The 18,948-nt window shown below is 38.2% G+C and overlaps 1 protein-coding gene and 1 long non-coding RNA gene across 2 annotated transcripts in view; one reads left to right on the forward strand and one right to left on the reverse strand.

Moving 5' to 3' along the window:
• Positions 1-925: 925 nt before the first annotated feature.
• On the forward strand, positions 926-4,407 carry LOC139585259 (uncharacterized). Its single transcript, XR_011677010.1, has 2 exons — positions 926-1,063; positions 2,671-4,407. It is a non-coding gene; the product is annotated as an uncharacterized lncRNA (long non-coding RNA).
• An 11,613-nt stretch (positions 4,408-16,020) lies between these two features.
• SMCHD1 (structural maintenance of chromosomes flexible hinge domain containing 1) overlaps positions 16,021-18,948 on the reverse strand; it is a 67,844-nt gene continuing 64,916 nt past the window's right edge. Inside the window, exons 46-48 of the mRNA XM_071417888.1 lie at positions 18,234-18,392; positions 17,415-17,538; positions 16,021-16,440 (exon numbers count right to left, since the gene is read on the reverse strand). Coding sequence (XP_071273989.1) covers positions 16,338-16,440; positions 17,415-17,538; positions 18,234-18,392 — 386 coding nt within the window. The 3' untranslated portion in view covers positions 16,021-16,337. The remainder of the gene's footprint in view (positions 16,441-17,414; positions 17,539-18,233; positions 18,393-18,948) is intronic.

An 18,948-nucleotide genomic window follows, 5' to 3' on the forward strand; every position in this document is an offset into this window, starting at 1 on the left:
TCCATATGCTAAACACTGAGCTTACATTTTGGTGAAGGAAGACAAAGCAGATGTTACCTAATTTCCATGAGGGCGCCCAATTTACCTGTGAACCCCAGAGTCAATTGCCTGACCAAATGTAACATGGGGACACCATCAGAAGGAGAGTTGTTAGAGCCCCTGCTTATCCCATGGGTATGACAGATAATAAGTCAGGAGCTTTCTGCAACTTCAGAACTCTGTCAATGTTTGTTCATTCGAGAACAATGCAAGAAAATCTCTCCTGTTTTCTGATATATAGCTGTCCCTTTACTGTCTGGATCAACTACTTTGTAAATATTATGAAACAAGGCTTTCACAGCATTTGCTGCCATTTCTTTAAAAGGCTATATAAGACTTCTTCCACTGCAAAGCACAGTGCATTTTGGAGTTTGTTTCATTTAAAATAAACCATAACAATGAAAAAAAAAATCCTGCAGGACCAGTCTCATCTTCTCCCTGAAACTAGAGCTCTGTTGGAACTTGAATACAAGTGCTGGTGCAGAGAGGGAAGTTTTAGGGTGGCTGCATGATGGCTCAGTAAGGAATGTCAGTAGAGGATGACTTGTGCTAGAAGTGTTGAGCTGAAGAGAAATGGATGAACTTGGGTGGGTACATAGAGTTGACCTCAGCTCCTCTGATATTCACACTGGGCCTATCAGTGTGATATCAGCTGATTCAACAGTAACCAGTACAGAAATTGGTTGGAGAATCTTCAGCTCAGGTGCATGCTGAAGATGTGGTCCAAGCTCTATGCATGGCTGCATTTTTTCTGTGGGTGTAACTAGTTTTATTTCACAGTGTAAGTATGAGGGTTAATCGTGTTGCCAGAGAGACAGAAATGTTCACATTTTGTATTTCTGTGCTATGTCATCTCATCTCTAAAATTCACAGTAATCCCAAGACAGATGATTCTTACAGTGCATGGAAAGCATCCCTCCACCCCTCCCTACAAATGGAGCACGCAGTCTGTGAGTGCACTGAGGAGAGCTTCAGTGACTGGCCAGCTCAGTGCTCACATCCTTGGGAGATGCAGTTCAGAAACGTGAGTCCATACATCCTTTGAAATGTTTTAAAGTTCTTGTTTCTTTGCTAAGCAGTCTGGCTGTGTTTCTAGCACCAAGATCAACCGTACTTTCATACTTCATAAGAGGATAATGATGGGGAAACAGCAAGGGTCATGTGCAAGGGCTGCCAGAGAGAGAAGAGTGCACAGAGCAGGTGGGCAGAATAATTTGCAAAAACATTACCAGATATTTACTGCAGAACTTCAAGAGAGAAAGGTATCTGTAATGGTGTGGTGCATGGGGTAGAAATGGTGTTTCCCCGGGAATTTGCATCCCTTATCTATCAGCTTTTCTTTTCTGTAGATTTCAGCAACAAATTGCTTTGTGAATTCTGGTTCCTTTTCTTCAGGTTCACTGTCTCAAAACATTGCCAAAATAACCTGAGGAGAATGGTTTTCAGAGAGGTGTTTGTACTGCCTTGATGCTTCTCCTTAATAAAAAAAAGGAAATATTGTCTGTGGCACAAAAGGTCTTTCAGGTACTTCTTACTAGCCATCAGATGTGAGGCCTACAGCTGTGAGTAATCTGGGCGTACATTTGGTGCTGTGCTAACTCGGTCCATGAGTCAAAGCAGGTCACAGTGTCCCTCTGGAAAGATGAAACTGGCATTAGGGAACAAAGAAAATTTTGAAAGGAAGTTGTAGGAAACTGCAGGCTAAAAGAGGAAAGCTTGGATGGAGGTATATGACGCATGCTGGCTTGGATATACCAGGAAAAGTACTCTACTGGGGAAAGAGGGTTTTAAATACTGTTTTGTAGAGACGTGACACAGCCCTGTCCCTTCACTTGGCCTATATGTCATTACATAGTAATCTTAACATGAACATAAAAATCCTAATTTGAATCTAGGATGGGTGTTTTGCAATTTTTCCACTCTCGGATCAGAGCGTGAGCTTTGTTTGCAATTTCTTAAAAACAGTATTCCCCATCAAGAAGTGATGGGTTTCAATTTCCAAATTTTTATGTGTAATCACCTCACTAAAGTCTGTCAGACACATATTTAGCTGTGAATGCTTAATGAAAATTAATGACTGAATGAAAAGTAAGTAACATATGTTAATAAAATTACTATTTATAAACACTTTAACTTAGTTTAAAATCCAAGCAGCACTAGTCACTGATAAATCAATAAATAAATGAGAGAAGGGAGAGTGGAGTATTCAGGCTTTCTCTTAACTGGAGAGCCACCTTGGAGAGCCATAACAGTTACACAACCACAAGGGTTTTGCTCATTCCACAACAAAAGGTCTGTAGCAGAGACCATTCTGGGAGCTCTGGAGTATGCAGAGAAATAGCCCATGTGGTTCCAACCAGTGCTTGGCCACATCTCCTTACTGAAATGCCATGTTTGTCTATCTAGGCACTGGCAGTGTGGTGGGGAGGATGTTTCAGTGCGTGGGTGGGCAACCTGGCGACTCCAGCCTTTCTTCTCTGGTGTTACTTCCTTGTTGGGGAAAAACATTTGTGCTAATTTCATTTATTTAAACAGAAAAACAAATTGGTGTATTACAAAGAGCCCAAACATTGCCTAGTTGTGGCATGCATCAAATGTTTGTGTTGAAACTGATGCTCTTTATTGTCACAGGTATGGTTTTGGCTGGAGAACAAAAGAAACAAGACTATTCCTTGGGAGAAGCTCTCAGCACAACACTGCATCTGTTCAAGGCTTCAAGGCAGGACAGAAGAGATCAAACTACCTTATTCACCTGGAAGAATGACCTTAGTGCTGGAGCATGGTAAACAACAAGTATGCCACACTTGTGGAACAACCTGTCTGCTTTATACTGAATGGTTGTGACACCTAAAGAAAGAGTGGGATTAAAGTCTACACTCCTGCCATACAAAAGATAAGTGCTCTCTTATATTACCTGTTATATAATGTGAGAGGACTGACTGACATATCATCCACTGATATGGTTACCATGGTTTTGTGAGCAGAGCAAGTCTGGACACCCAATATGGGATGACAGTCAGAAGAGAACATTTTATTGCTCCACAAGATGTTTCAGTGAAGAGCCCGAGGCTGGCTGACACACGTGTAAGGGGCGAAGAAGTTAATGAGTACTGGAATAAAATCAGAGGAGATTGGCATTTCTTGGCAGATGGGATGTTGGTGGGAGGGTAGAGGAGGCAGGGGGAAGAGACTTCTTTTGTGTCAGCTTATCTTTGATTTGATGAAATTGCCAGGTGACTTCAAGGGAAAAGATGCACAAAGTTCCTTTGTTCTTTCCACAGCTACTGCTTCTCTAACCTGCACATACAGTAGGACAAAGCTGATTTGTACAAAACTGCAGTTGCTACCTGTGCACAGGCCCTTCTAAAACCTGCAGGCAAATTGCTGAAGTGTATTTAAAAGGCTGAGCCTTAAACTATACTTTTTAAACTGTTTACCCTTGCTGTAAAGAGTTTATTTGAATCTTGCTTCTTATGAAATGAAGAGTTGTCATACTTATTTTGATATTTCACTTCTGATGGTAGTACAGTATTTCAGAATAAAGAATAAAACTGAGGGCATTAATTACTGTGCAGTCCTTTCCTCCTGTGGTACAGGGCAGCTTTCAGAGTTTCACAGCATGCACTGCCCTCCTCAACATGCTGCCCTCTGATTGAAAGTGACAGATTTCAGCTTTCATGATACTTTAAAGATGAGCTGGAATGGAGAGCAAGGGAGTGGCACATGGCTTTGCAGTGCTTGGGACAAAGTTGTCAGCAGATTTTTAAACAATTACATTGCTCTTAATAGAAAACCACGTGATTCTGAAGCTTGAATTCCTTGTTCATCAGTTTAACCAGTCAGTCTCATGCTGAAGTTCCTGGGGTTTGAACTAAGCAAGAAAGTTAAGTGAGTCTAACTACAACAGGGTCAAGTTTCTATGCAGACATTATAATCTCATTTTAGTAATAATAGATGTTGGTTTATTTAAAGAAATTGATTAAAAATGCAGTCAGTCCACTGAAAATTAAAATAAGAAGGTCTTTCTGAAAACAAGAGGCGGAAATTCTTTATGTTGGTAAGACCTAATACTGTGATTCACAAGATCAGTCTTGCTTCCTTGGAAAAAATAACTCCTGGCTTATTTCCCAATGAAAAAAAAATGAAGGAAACCTTCTCAACGTTTCATCTGATTCTTATTTATTTTACATTCAAAAAATTTACTTTATAATTACCTTTTTTTATTCTACAGATTTTCCAATAAATTATTCTTGATAAATGTTTTGCATTGTATCCTAATTGTGTGTCCAACTGTGTATTAATCAGACTGCAAACCATGTGTGTTGGATTTCTCTATTTATTATGTAAATAAATAAACTGGTGACAGCAGTGCTCTGGTTTGATCAGCTGAGAAATCTAAATGAGCCGAGGGCAACATACTTGAAGTAGGTAAGTACTTCACTGCCACCAATGTCAGTGGGAATCAACCCTCACCTCTGTGAAAACTAGGAATTTAGCACCCAAGATTTGTTTCAGTCAAACCTCTGCTGGATAACATGACTGGATACCATCTCTGTGCATTTTCTGCCTCATTCTGCCACCTCATCTTGAAAACCTCAGGCAAGAATCAATAGTTTATTTAAAAACACCAAATATTCTGTTTTCAGACATGCAGGTTTAAAGTAATTCCATTACTTGGGTAGTAAAGTCCTTGGAGTACAGGGAAGTACAGAAAGGTTTTCCACAGATAATGGCCTTGTTGATTTTTTCTTTCCAGTACTGGGAGAAACTGGGTAGGTTTAAATACATGCCTCCTAATGAGCAGTAGCCATGTAATTAATTACAACTGGTAGACAATGAGGAGTATTTAAACATGTATTTAAATTCACTCACCATGACATTTCCATTCTGTATCATAATATCCTTCAGTTAACTGAGTGTTTATGTAAATTGGTAAATATTTAGAACTTAGAACATCTCAGAGGTTTCAGAAGTATCCTAAAGTTGTCTATGAGATTAGACTAGTCTTGAATTTCCTTTTCCCACCTGAGATCAAAACCTCCTGGTGAGGATGGTGACACCATTTCCTCTGATTCTTTCAGACACATCTTACACTTCAGCATCCTTCCTGCTGCAGGCTGTACAGACGAGTGTTCTTGATCAACCATGGACTTGTATCCTCTTTAATTTGCCTTTTATTATTAAAAGGAAATATCTGTTGCCAAAAGAGGGTGTGGTTTTATATAGTCTTGGAAGAGCAGTGGCTACAGGGATGATGGCTGTGGGAGAAGTTAAAGATGAACGTTGCTGGTGTGTTCCCTGTGTGGGGGACTGAGAACTGGTGGATCAAATGACAGTAGTACTTGCACTGGACAAGTCTGTATGCAGTAGTGGTAAAATAAATTCATGATTTTAGAATTTACTTCAGTGAACATAGGATATGAAGAATTTATGTATAGGAGCATATTTTCAAGAATGAACTCAGTCATGGACTCAGTTCAGGGCATCTGGCATTATTTACAGCATTTGCTTTTACTTTAACAAGCACAGGATTTCAGGCTTGTAGAATGTTATTTAAATTATTTTTTTATAACAGTTTAAATGAAATCTAAACTTTAGGATGAACTCTGTCGGGAACTGTTGGTACTCTCTGCTCCTGTTGATGATGGGCTTTTCTCTTTCTTCCCTTTACCCATTTACAGAAAAACATGGTGGAGTCATTACTGCTCTAGGATGAGAAATGATTAAGGAAGGAATCCTGTTATTTTATAGGTACCTGTCAGTGATGGTAGAAAATATGAACAAAATCAGAACTCTGTTGTCTTCAGTGTTACAGTCTCAAGCTTTGTGCTGAGGCCTGGTCTCTCTAGGGAATTTTGCCACTCCGATTACACCAACAGTGTTAAAGCCAGCAAAAGGTCTGTAGATACAGATTATTGTGCATATGCTGAGATAGCCTATTTTAATTTGGGAAGTGGTTTAACTGTGCCAGATGAAAATCCCTGTATTCCAGTAATAACAGAACCCACACTAATTGTCATAGGGCAGCTGAGGTTAGGATGGAGGGGGAGGGAGTAGGAAGAAAGCAGAAAAAGAAGAGGGGTTTTTAGTCTTTTCTTTCGCTTTGTATTTCTCTTTCTGAAAGAAATTAAAACCTTAAATGTGTCATTACTGTTTAGAAATACATTGGCTACTATTTTGCTCCTTTTAGTTTTGATTTTGGAGAAATAGGACAATCTTTAAGAAGCTGCCTTGCTTCTTCTCAGTCTACACATTCAGTTTGAGCAGTTTTCCAGCATTACGAACAATAGGCCACTTGAAGGCAAACATTCAATTAGTAAATCTCACCAGTTCATTCCTGCTGTTCCCTGAAGTTTGTCATTGATAGAGAAATAATGTCAGAGAAGCTGTGCCTGTAGACATATTTTTAAACTGCACTAGGGGAAAATAAATTGCCTGAAGCACAGTAGGACATTTCCTAACTGGAGGTCAGGGAAGCCACTGCAAATTATTAAACTGTAATTTCACTGCAAATTGTGTACTGCTGAAGATTATCACAAATTATGGGGACAATTCTCCTTCATGGAGAAGACATCCATATTCAGAGCAGAAACATTAAGCCAAATGTCTAGAAATATCAGCTGTGTATAACTGGAGAGATTTAGATAACTCACAAAGAGCCACTTCAATGAGTGTATCCTTAGACAGCCAAAACTTCACTGCCTCATGCATGAGTTGTCCTTTTTCCCTTGAAAAAATGGGAATGCTCCCAAGACCTTTATTCCTAGAGAGGTCTGCTAAGTTCAATGGACTTTACAAGTTACAACAGTGAAATCTCGATGGAGAAGGAATGACTTATCATTGTTAGATTACGGGATGTATTTTGTTACATCAGGGTTCTCTTTTAAAACTGAGGCAGAAAAAATAATTTCTCTACCTACTGTGCTTCATTTGTCCTTACATTTTTTTTTAGTATTGCAGCATCTACATTTTGCTTTTTCATTTAAGTTCCAGTTCCCGGAATTCCAGCATGATTTGAGCACTTCAGATTGTATTGCAAGAGAAAGTTAGTTCTGGCATTCCTTTGCAGAGAGCAATTTGAAAATTTGACTCAAACCCATCCTACAGACTCAAAAACAAAAAGGAAAGTACATATAATGGTATCATTTTCAAATCTGACTTTTAAGCCAGTCTTCTGATTTTTTTTTTTTTTTTTTATTATTAGTGCTTTTCAGTAATTCACTGTCTTTGTCCAACTGCTTCTGACTTTCAGCAGTCCTCTGGAGTTGCTGTCTGGAGTTCGCAACACAGATTACCTTAAGGCACTATTTGCTATGTGGCACATTGAAAGGCAACAATGACTTTAATTTATTTATTTTTAGATTCTTTATCCAGTTATGGAATCAAAGTTCTTCACTCTTTTATCAATCTTACTTTACAATTACTTTATTTTGTTTTCCTTGTGTGTAAGCTTTCTCTGGTAAGGGTTATATATCTGGATTAAGTTACTGGTGTGAGAGTCTTTCTTTCCCCTCAGTTCTGTCTGTGGTAACTGGGTATTTGCATTTCAGTCGCCCCCTCAACCTACAGACAGCACTTCATGCCTGACTCATTTCTTGTGACTTGCAAAACTCCTCTGAGACATGTAAATGTAGATAATTTTTTCCTAGGCTTTAGCAATTTTAATGTGAGGACCTAACTTAAAATTCAAGCCTAGATCCTTTGCATGGATATACTCTTGTTTTCAGGCAGTTAACAAAAAAAAAAAAAAGGTGGAACAAAAAAAAAAGCAGAAGCCCACAGCCAAACATTGCAACATAGGTTGGACACACATCCAGGGGTGAGAACAAGACAATCCTTTTCTACAGACTGTCTCTAGGGTCTGGTCCTGTTTTTCAATTGGCAAAAAGTGGTTACAAAACATTTTACGCTGACAGCAAAACCTCACCACTGTTAAGGGCAAGGTTGGCTTGGGCCTTTTGAAGGTGCAGGGCCTCTGTGGTTTCCTGCTGCTGCTGCAAACACAGATGTTTGAAGCAGTCAAAATTGTACACATTTAAATGAATGATGGTTTCTGCCTATGAGTAAGACTTTGATCCAGTGTAATAGAGGATCAGACTGCTAAAAAAGAAAAGACCCATATGCAGCTGCTCTCTAGTCATTGTTGGAACCTTGGATCTTTTTCTGATATATTAAACCTGGATGTTTTTCTGATATATGTATTCTGTTATATTAAAGGGAGAAAGCATTTGGTTATCAAAACTTAACTTTGAGTGCAGGTTATTAAATGAGAGTTATACCATCCAAAGCAGTCAGATTTTGCCACTTTAACAGTCAATGATGAACAGATCAAATTTACTCGCCATCACCATCATGTACATAAATGAATACTCGAAGAGCCACAATGTTGTGTTCCAAGGGTGGAAATCCAATGGCTTCAAGTCCAGCAGTACAAAATAGCCAGCAGCTCACAAAGAAGTCTACTGCTTCTCTGCCTACAGCAATGAATCCTATTTAATCATCTTTATTTTACATCCTAGAGAAATTTATACCAGCTAACACAACCTGAATTTTAGGAAGGAAAAAAAACATCTTATGAAGTGACATCCAGAATTTCATGTTCAAAGAGTTTTAGATCCTTTGGCGAAGATAATCTAATAGCTCTTTTTTTCATACTAGAGTCTGACTTTCCTTTTTCTTTTGAGAAGAAGCTTACATTTTCTATTCACAAACATTTCTCAACCTTAATTTCTCAACATTTCTCAACCTATATATATGTTATATATAGAAGACAGTTGGTTTTGAAAAGGTAAGCTGACAGGGGAAATAATGCAGATGAAAGTTTTATATGTTATGGATTCTGAGATGGCATTATTTATTTTTCACCTAAGTGAAAATTTGAACAGGATTTTACTACTTCTGTATCTCTCTGTGTAGTTGCTTTGTCAAAGTGTTCCAAGAGCAATAACGGGCATTGCCTAAAACCTGAGGAATGTTCTCACAAATTTCCCTCTTTCCCAGGAATCAGAAAAACTGGAAAGAGTGGAGGCAGATATACAGTTAGTGTCCATAAAAAATGTGGCAAATGCATTCCAAAGACAAAGCAGACTTAAAAGTGATAGCTGTAATTTTGAAACATCTGAAAACTGAAAACAAGAGAACCAGGTAACAATTATTAAATGTTCTGATTCCCAAAGTTCTAACTGTATTATAAATGTATTGCAAAAAATTGCATTTTTATGCAGAACACTGAATGCTTTGTGCTTTTATGACTCAGGAAAAGGACACCAAGTTTCCTTCCAGTTCTTGCCCCATCCCCTTCCCCCTGCCCCCACCCCGATGGCATATTTGTTATTATTATTTTTTGCATGCAATCTCTGCACATGCAGGAGAGTTTTTCAACAAAGGAAAGGCTCACATTTGAAGTGGTGTCATGGAAAAAGTTCCACATCATCAGGTCCTTGACACATCACACCAATGTGTCAGCATGTCTTTATAAGGATCTGGAACAGTCAGTCTTGGCAACAGAGCTAACCAGCAAACTCTTTGACCCCAAATTCCTCTATTTTGATAATGCTATCATGCATTTGACACAGGTCACTATTACCCTCTTACATACAGGAAACTTTCATAAGAGAAACTGAGTAACTCTTATTTAAGAGAAATCTAGTTTGAAGTGATAAGCTGGAATCTGAATAAACCATGCTAATTCCAGATAATTTTATTTGCCAAAATTCTAACAAAACATCCATGTTCAGCTCTTTCTCCAAGCCTGGCAGAGACCTCTCCAGATCCTCAGAGAATGCAAGAGTTCAAAAGTTCACTTGTTATTTGCACTTCAACACATTTGGTTAAAATAATGTTTCCAATCTTTCTTAACACCAGAAGTGGTATATATTACAATTCTAAGATCAGAGAAAGTAGAGCAGTTCAGGGAAAAAATTCAACACAAACATTTAAAATGTATTTATGGCATTTAACAACCAGTGTATCAATATATATGGAGCAACTATTCTCCAGTGTACTTGGCAATTTATATGTGAAGCTTATGAAGTAGATCTGTGTATATTCAAGCCTGCTTATTTTTCTAGAAAATACTAATACTTAAGAAATATTAACATCAAAAATGACTCGGGCCTGCATAGCCTAGAAGACATGTTCCCACGCTGTGATTTGGTGGGTGGTTGAGTAACTGGAAATTAGATGGCTCTGGGAGCCACAAAATACCTCAAAGGATGATACAGAACCTAAAAAATTCAGAGTGCTTTCTTTCCCACAAGAAAAATATTTTGTCACCAAACCATTTTTTTAAAGTTAATTCTGTTTTTGTGACCTTTCACCAACTCAGGGAAATTACCTGATCACAATGGTGAGGAAAAGTGACCCATTATATCTTCTGGAACAGGGTATTTGGCATAAGTTTCAAGTCCACTGCAAAGATGTTTTGTAATGTGTGTCCACTAGAATCCTGAATCCATGCCTACCTATCAGTGTGGAAACAGAAACAGGCTTTAGGAGTTGCACTGGTGAGACCATCCTTAATCTGCCATAAATCTCTCCCTCAAAGGTTGATAGATGTGTCCATCTGTCCTGCTAGACTGGTCAACTCTCCTGCTACTCCTTGCACGCTTACCTGGTATTCTATTTTTGGCAGCTTCAGCAGTTTCCATCTTTCTGCTCATCTTCCCTCTGCCATCAGCATCCAATTGCAGGGAATTCTTATCACGCAGTTGAGTCTCCTAGGGACTCTCAAGTCATGTGCCAGTAGCCTCCATAGCTGCTTCATGTCTAATCCCAAACTGCTTCAGTCTTGGAAGCACCCAACAACAGGGGCCTAACAAACTCTCAAGCCTCCTTTTGGTAGATGTGAAACTTCAGACCCAAATTTCAAAGCCAAATATGTCTGATTCCTTGTGCTCTTATTGCTTCCTTCCCTAGCCCACACTCCTCCATTCAGACTTTTCTGGGGACTCTTGCTTATCTTTGAATCTTGTTTATCTTGGCACAGGAGGGTGCTAAAGATTAGTAGGGTAGAGAGACTCTACAGCATCACAAGCTTATTCCAGGAACAGTTAAGAAGAAGACCCTTTTGACTTTGAGCAGCATGAGACAAGTACAGCACTCTGCCAGCACTGTGGCTGGCCTCCCAGTGTTTGTTTCCAGAAAAGGAGGACAAGAATGGTCAGATCTTGTACAGTTCCGATGCTCTGATGTGGACTCCTAGAAGGGCTCAGTTCTGGAGGAAGATATAATCGCCATCCAGAGACCAACTGGATAAATCAGTCTTGGTCTGACCACCCACTTTCAGAGGGACTTTTTCCTTTCAAACTCTGCATGACAACAAACTGCCTTTGGCATCCAAGGGCTCTCCACTTGGAATGTACTTACAAACTTCAAAATGGTGGTTAAATGCCAGTGAAGGATGTGATTAATTGCAAGCTTGCACATGTCTGTGTAACACCACACTGCAACAGCACCACGCCACAACTCACTAACTGATCTTAGCAGTCCCCATTTTCATCATGCTCCTGCAGCAGTTTGACTCCACCAGCTGTGTCGTATGTCTCAGGTCAGTTCAGGTATGAATGATGCAAGATGAAGTTGTTACACTGAAGGCAGCTCTCTCTAAAATTACCTGCAACAGCAGCAGCCAAAATTACCTGCAACAGCAGCAGGCTCAATTTCAGCATGGTGAGGCCTCTCACTTGTGACCCAGCCCTCAGTGTGCTTCCAGTTCAGCAGTTCTGCTTTGACTTCCCGTCACTGCTGGGTTAGCTCTGGCATGCATTACCAAATTTACTCATGACTGCATCTGCCAGAAGTCCCTAGTATGAAGAAGACTTCCAACCATCCTTTCTCATTTTTCCCAGGACGGTCTCTGTCCTAGAATTGCCCCAGGACTCTGTTTCTTTTCTGAAGAAAAGAAACTCTTGAGCAACTTGTAGAATGGCCTCCTCCATTGTTTCAGAATTCTTTTCACTGCATTCCTCAGGCTGTCATGAATCTTCCTCTTGCTAAACCAGCTCTTCCAGTTTGTAGAGCAGAGCTTGACCTTTGATCTGCATCTTCTGAATCAGTTTAGGTTAATATACCACCACACAGGAGCATGCACATGCTGAGAGACCCTTAATTACAAAGACAGGCTCCTGGAAGTAAGACAGGGCAGGAACATGACAGTCCACCTTTCCCTTTTCTTGTAAGGCAGCCTTTAGCTAATTTTATTACATTGCCATTTCATTTCTCTACTATATTTTGTTTATAAGAACAGGCTAAAAGCAGGAGCTGTATTTAATATGAAACATTTGTTTTCACTAGCTGTTTACTGGGGAAAGTTAACTTTTAAGTTTTTGGGATCATTCCCATTTTCCATTAAATAAAGTAGCAGCAACTTTTAATTCAATAGCTCAGTTTTTTATTCAGTAACTTTTTAATCTACCAATTTATTTTGCGTGTGTGAAAAATGATGAATCAGAGGTTGCTGCAGTTAGTTGGTTCATCATTCTTTGAAACTTTTAAGTACACTAAAGGAAAATAATTTTTCTGTTCTTGAAATCAGCCTTCACTGCAATATTTGCTGCATGATATGGTTTAATTGATTTACCAAAGTTGCAGGATGAGGGATAAAGAGGGAGTGAATAATAAGAAACAACAGCCCACTAAATGTCTTTCCAGTAACTAGAAAGTAACATTCATTTTCTAAAAAGGGTGAATACTATATGATTTAGGCAAAGATTCTTGGGCTGTGTTATTAGATGAAAAAAATCTTTCATAATTTGTTCCTAGGTAAGACAGTGAAACACATAGTTTTGCTGTTGTACATAATATTTTCAATTTTTTGAAGGAAGGTCTTAGCAGTCCTATTTCTCTTGCAAAGTTCACCTGTGCTTGATGATATGCATACAAATAGGGCCTAAATAATGTAGTCATAAAGAGCAAGGCTACTGTAAAATAATAACCCCAAAGTAGTGAGTGGGGATTTCTTTAGAGCCCTCATAAATACTGAGTCCTATAAAAGCTAGTGAGAGTTGTAAGAATCCATTAACATATATTATAAAATGTGTGGAATTTATGTATTTACAAATTGAAAGTACTGTATTTTTTTGCCTCTAATAACTGAAAATTTTCCTTAGTTTTATATATAGGCTGGATTAAAATAAAATTGCATTCAATTAGCTTACATGTGTACCTAAGTCAGTTTTCATTGCTAAAGCTAGGGCTTCTCTGCTCTTAGAACCATTTCACAGCAGAGAAGACATGCCACAGAGGCAGAGATAGGGGACAGGAGCAGCTAAAGCACATCCAGGCAACACAGTAGCTCTCTTGGAATTTTTCCACAGTCACGGTGGGTGTGGAAGAGCTTGTCTATGGAAATATAGACTAGAGGAACTATATGTACACATGTACACATATAACTTGGCATGTGTATGCACATCCACAAGTCCATACTTTTTATGAACCTGAAATGATGCCTGTTCCTGTGGGAAGATGATCTGGTGTGGCAGGAATGTCAAAATCCCTGAATACACCCTGTCGAGTCACAAGCAGAAAGGGAGGCAAACAGCTGCTTTTTACTGATACTGGTACTGCTACCATCAGTAAGACACGTTCTACTTCCTAGATAATAAGCAAACTGACTTTTAAAAAAGAAAACATTGAAAGTGATTTGGGCATCTCTTATGGTGTATTGCATTCTGGCAGGTGAAAAGGAATTTACTGCAGGTATGGTCTGTGATGGTTGCCTATCTTTTCTCTGTGATCATGAAATGCAACTTTAATAGATTTTGTTTCCTAAGTATTTAAAAAAAACAAACCCCTAAACAGAACAATTTGAGAGGAGAATTTATTGGGAGAAAATGTTGGTGCATGGAAGCAGATAATGTTTTAATGATAGCTCCTTAATAATGCTTTATTAAATATCCACAAAATAACACCACCACAACTGCAGCAATGTACTATAATAAAAGTCTTTACAACAGCTGATATCTTTGCTGTTAAAAAGCAAGCAACTTACCTTTCTTTTCCCATTGTGACCAACTGAAGAATGAACCATTCACCAATGGTGACTGCAAATCTCTTTAAAGGCTTAGCTGAAATGGAGTTCAGGATAGCAATATAATGCTAACTTAATCAAATATGCACCTACTCTGGATTGCTTCAGCAGAAAACTTCCAGTAATTACACTGCTACAGTCTCACAATGTCTCAATGGACATTTGGAATGCGTGTTTTTCATCCAGGCTACTGCTGTAGCAGTAACATAGCAACACCCTGCAGTGGTTCCCTGCCCCCCTTTTGCTCCCTGGGCATCATCCCTTCCTCCTTCCCTCTCACTGCTCTTTCCCTGAACTGCAGCTCTGGCTAACAAGGGGACTCTGGCCCTGGAGGAGGGAGAGCAAGTCCCATGGCTAGAGAAGTACTGGTGATACTGGGATTGTAGAGATGTAGAGTCAGGGCCATGATACTGATGGTGGGGCTGTAACACCACAAGTGTGGTTTGGCAGAAAGGACTTGTCATCCAACCTACCTCCCTGGGTTACATGGGGTGTCCATCCCCACTCACCTGACAAGCAGTCTCTGCATCCTGGGGTGCTAGTCAAAAAGCAGGCCCAGACCAAAACCACAACCACTTTCTCCCAGTTTCCTGCATGGATTTCCACCAGCCCCACATCAAATTAGTGAGGACAACACACACCGCCCCGCATGGCTGAGGTCCCTGCTCTGCTCTGTTGCAGAATAAAGAGTGGGTAGAGGAAAAAAATTGACACTTACCTTCAGAGCTCAAATTTGTTGTCATGACCAAATCAGCTGCCCTCAACAGCTTTGCAAAGCAGTGACTTGCACTGTAGTAACTTGCCATCACTCTGCTGGAAAATCCTGAAAGTTCCCTGCTGAAATTTCCTGAAATCTCTGATAGCTATTGCACAATGCTGGAAACCATCCTTAATTTTCTGTTTGCCTCTTCCACCAGGGAGATCCATCACATGATGCTAGTAGTGCCTACACTGACTACCAAAGGCAAGAGATGAATTCCAATGGGAATACATATTTCTGCAGGAATATGTATTTAATCCAATTCTGGATTAAATTTCTGCAGGAATACATATTTAATCCAATAAAATTCAAGGTTATCCAGAGGCCAGAGACTGAGGCTAGGCAGATGTCAGAATTAAAATAAATGCATTTAAAAGAAGTACAGTCAGGTAACTTGTGGTAGGACAAATTATGACATGGCAAACCCTTCATGATGGCTACCTGATTCAAGTCTTGATGTCTAAATTTAGAGAGAAAAAACAGAAAAAAGGGCTGAGGTAGGGCTAGGTCAGTTTCTTGCTGGTGTTACATGTTATACTTGAATATATTTATTTGCTTTAAGAGTAGGATAATTTGATGTTTAACCTGTCTTTAAAGCATAAAGCTCTGGAAAACCTTAAACCAAAAATTACACTGCTTTATTTCTCCTTAATTTGGAGAAATTCCATTTTATTAGAACTGTCACAGAGATGTGCACCAATGATCAGCATTCTAAAACTTCTAGCAGGAGACCACCATGTCCTTTTAAGTAAAAGTCCTTTTTCAGAAACAGAGTATGTATATAAAATGCATGTTGCTGAGAGTACAGGTCAGTAGATTTGGTGTCAACATTCACTCCGAGGCAGAAATTCTTTAAGACAGATGTGAACCCACATGTCCACACCCCTGAACACTGTCTCCTATGTTATTCACAGGGCCTCAACTAATAACTACTGTACTTTTCAAGGTTAGTTTCCTACTCCCTCCCTATCTTTTTCTTTCAATCAAGTCTGTTTCCAGCTGCTTGCTCTGACTCTGACTGCAATTCTGTCTTTTATCATGCTTGATCCTTTTCTGCCCTGTTCATCACTAAAATCTTTGCAATGCAGATCATTAAAGCGACCTTTGACTATCTTCCTCAAGACAGCTTGGGATGCTTTTTAAATTAAAATCTCATTTCATGACACAATCTATTCAACACAAGCGATTATACTGTCAGTGCTTTGTACTGAAGCAGTTTTATTGCAAAGATCTTTTATTTTCATAAATAAAAAAGAATATATTTAAAACCTTTTTTTTTCACACACGAACATAAAAACTTTGAAAGCTTTTAGAAATGAAAATTAACTATACAAAACTTGGGCTATCAATGTTAAATACTTACACTTTTGTTCCTACTAACTGAAATACATTTGTATCTTCTATCAGTATAAAAATCTTCAGAGTAATGGTAATACCGCCTAAGTATTTTCTTTAACTGAATGTATTCACATTTTCCATACACAGCTTTTCCCAGCAAGTCTCATCAGTCTATGCCTTTCTTTTCCGTGGAGTTCCATTAAGTTCTGAAGGGGCCACTTGCAGCTCTTGCTGTTGCTGCTGCTTTGCAGAAGAGGAAATCCATTCTTCTGAGCTAAACAAAACATAGCACAGTGGCTTATAAACAAAGCTTTTCTTTTTTATAGATAAATATATATCTATATATAATATTTATATAACATAGAGCTCCCACAAGGTATAAACAGTATAACCCCCATATTTGTACACAGCTTTTTATTACTGTATTTATTTCTTTAAAATGAAGAATAGCAACAGGCTAATATCACTTTAACTACATAACCACTTTAGTTCTATATGTAGATAAAAATTAAAACAGTAACAAGTATAAAAAATAAGGAGACATAGCAATATAGTGAACACTTGTTCTGAGATTCACAGAACAGTACTGGGTAAGATTTAAATAATTTCAGAAAAATGACCATAGCTCAGCAAAGACAATGATGTAGTCATGAGGAGAGACATGAGAAATGGCAGTTTCATGTTACTTTAAAGATACAGATATACGGATTTCCCAAATTCGTGCGTGTGTGTTTGTGTGTGTTCAAACACTCATCAGCACAGAGGGAATGAGAACAGATGCATGGGTAAAACACTTTACCACCAGTTCACCACAGAGAGTTACTTGGAAAAAATGGTGTAAGAATGATTCTATTACATAAGAATAATTATTCCTGTGTTCATCTATCCAGTATTTGACAGCAGACCTTAAAAGAGTTTACAGACCGAGCCATCTCAAATAGTTTTGGGTGTAACAGTGTGGAATATACCAAAAAATATGGGGAATGTGATGCACAAAGATAATCATCAGTTCATAAAGAGAAGCAGAATTAGAATTAATAAGCAAATTTCTATGTGAGATTTAACTTTTAAATGAGGCAGAAACTTTTAGAAGAAATTAAAAATTATCTCGAAAATCAGCTTTATGCAAACTCTATTAATTGTTGCTTATTAGATACAAATATGAATTTAAAAATATGCAGAATAAACTAGTTTTGGTTTTGAATTCAGATTATGGGAAAATAATGACTAGACTCAGAAAATACTTACCTGTACAATTTTTTCACTGTGTCTCTTCTCATTCTTTTGGAAGGAATGGGGGTGTCAGATATATCTAGTATTATAGGCTGAAGTAACGATTCAGCACCTTTATCTGATAAAGCAGGAGTCATACCTATGAAAAAGTTGCAAGTAAGAACCAATAACAGAAAAATTAAACCTGCTGGTTATAAATGGGTGCTGTAACAATAGAGTTAAACCTTTGAAATAAGACTTTAGAAATGTCATGAATTTTATGGTTACCTTATATCTAAAACAAAGTTCAAAGATGACAGTTAAAATGATTTATTTATAACTGTTGCAGAGTAAATGTTGGTTTTTAAAATATTATTTGATATTGGCACAAAAAAAATTTGTAACTCAGACAATCCTTGCAGACTTCAGGGTGTTTCTTTTTATAGCACAATGTTTTGATTGTGTTTCCTTAGCAAAAGCAATTCAGCTCTTTACTCCACAGTCATTTCAAAAAGCATGCCAATGTTCTGTAGCACGGGGCCAGCCACAGTAATAGTTATATAATCTCTTATTAGTGAGATCACAGTTTCATGTTCACAAGATACAGACTGACCACATTCTTATTATCTGAACACAATACAGGGCAGTACTGCTTTAGGCAATATCCACAGCATCATACTACCACATACAGTTTTTCTATTCTTTCCTTAAAATGTGACATCTCTAAGCTACTAATTAATGTTAACAATTTTCATTCATAGTTTGAACTTCTTACTTTGTAAGAGCAAAATACATCTGGTTGCAGTTAACTGTTCTCTTCCTATAGCACATCAAAATTATAGAACAATAACCTACCCAATTTTTGTTTTACTAGCTTGAGGCTTTTCTCTTGTTCAGCAAGTTCCTGTTTTCTCTTTTGCATTTCTGGAGTGTTCAGTGACTGCAAATGTAAATCCAGGTCCTTATTCACATTATCAAATTTAATCACTGCTGCACGGTATTGCTGAAGAAGATCTAATTGAGAAATAAAACAATAAGCCACAGAACAATAAGTAAATGACCATTTTGATTTAGAATGCTACCAATAGAAACTAGGCAATGTATAAATCCACAAGAAAACATACCTTTCAAAACACTACTTAAAAAACCATCCAAACTTATAGTGGCTGTTCTTAAAATGACTGTAAAAAGAAAACCATATCCAATATTTTGACTCCTCTTTTCTTTTTGAGTCCACATCTTAGATGACAGTGAAGTACCTGCAAGCTCTGAAAATGATGTGGGAAACTGGTATCACTGTACACTTCTTGTTGTCTGTGTGCTCCAAGTGAAATTCTCTACCTCTGATGACATTAAGTGCTTGTAGCATGTTGTGTTTTCAGTGCTACAAAGCAGAAGCTTGTATTATTGACTTGAATTGTATTCCACCTTGTGGACCAAGTGAACATTTACTGAGTTTCACTCTGTCCCACTATGGAAATCTAATCAAGTAGACTCAGATAAACAAAAGTGTATTTTGTTGACAATCCTTTTTCCTCTTTAAACATATGAGACAAAAAATTTTTCCACG

The sequence above is a fragment of the Agelaius tricolor genome, unplaced genomic scaffold (assembly GCF_023055355.1).
Source record: "Agelaius tricolor isolate 1412-34295 unplaced genomic scaffold, bAgeTri1.0.p SCAF_2, whole genome shotgun sequence".
In the NCBI taxonomy this organism is placed as follows: Eukaryota; Metazoa; Chordata; class Aves; order Passeriformes; family Icteridae; genus Agelaius; species Agelaius tricolor.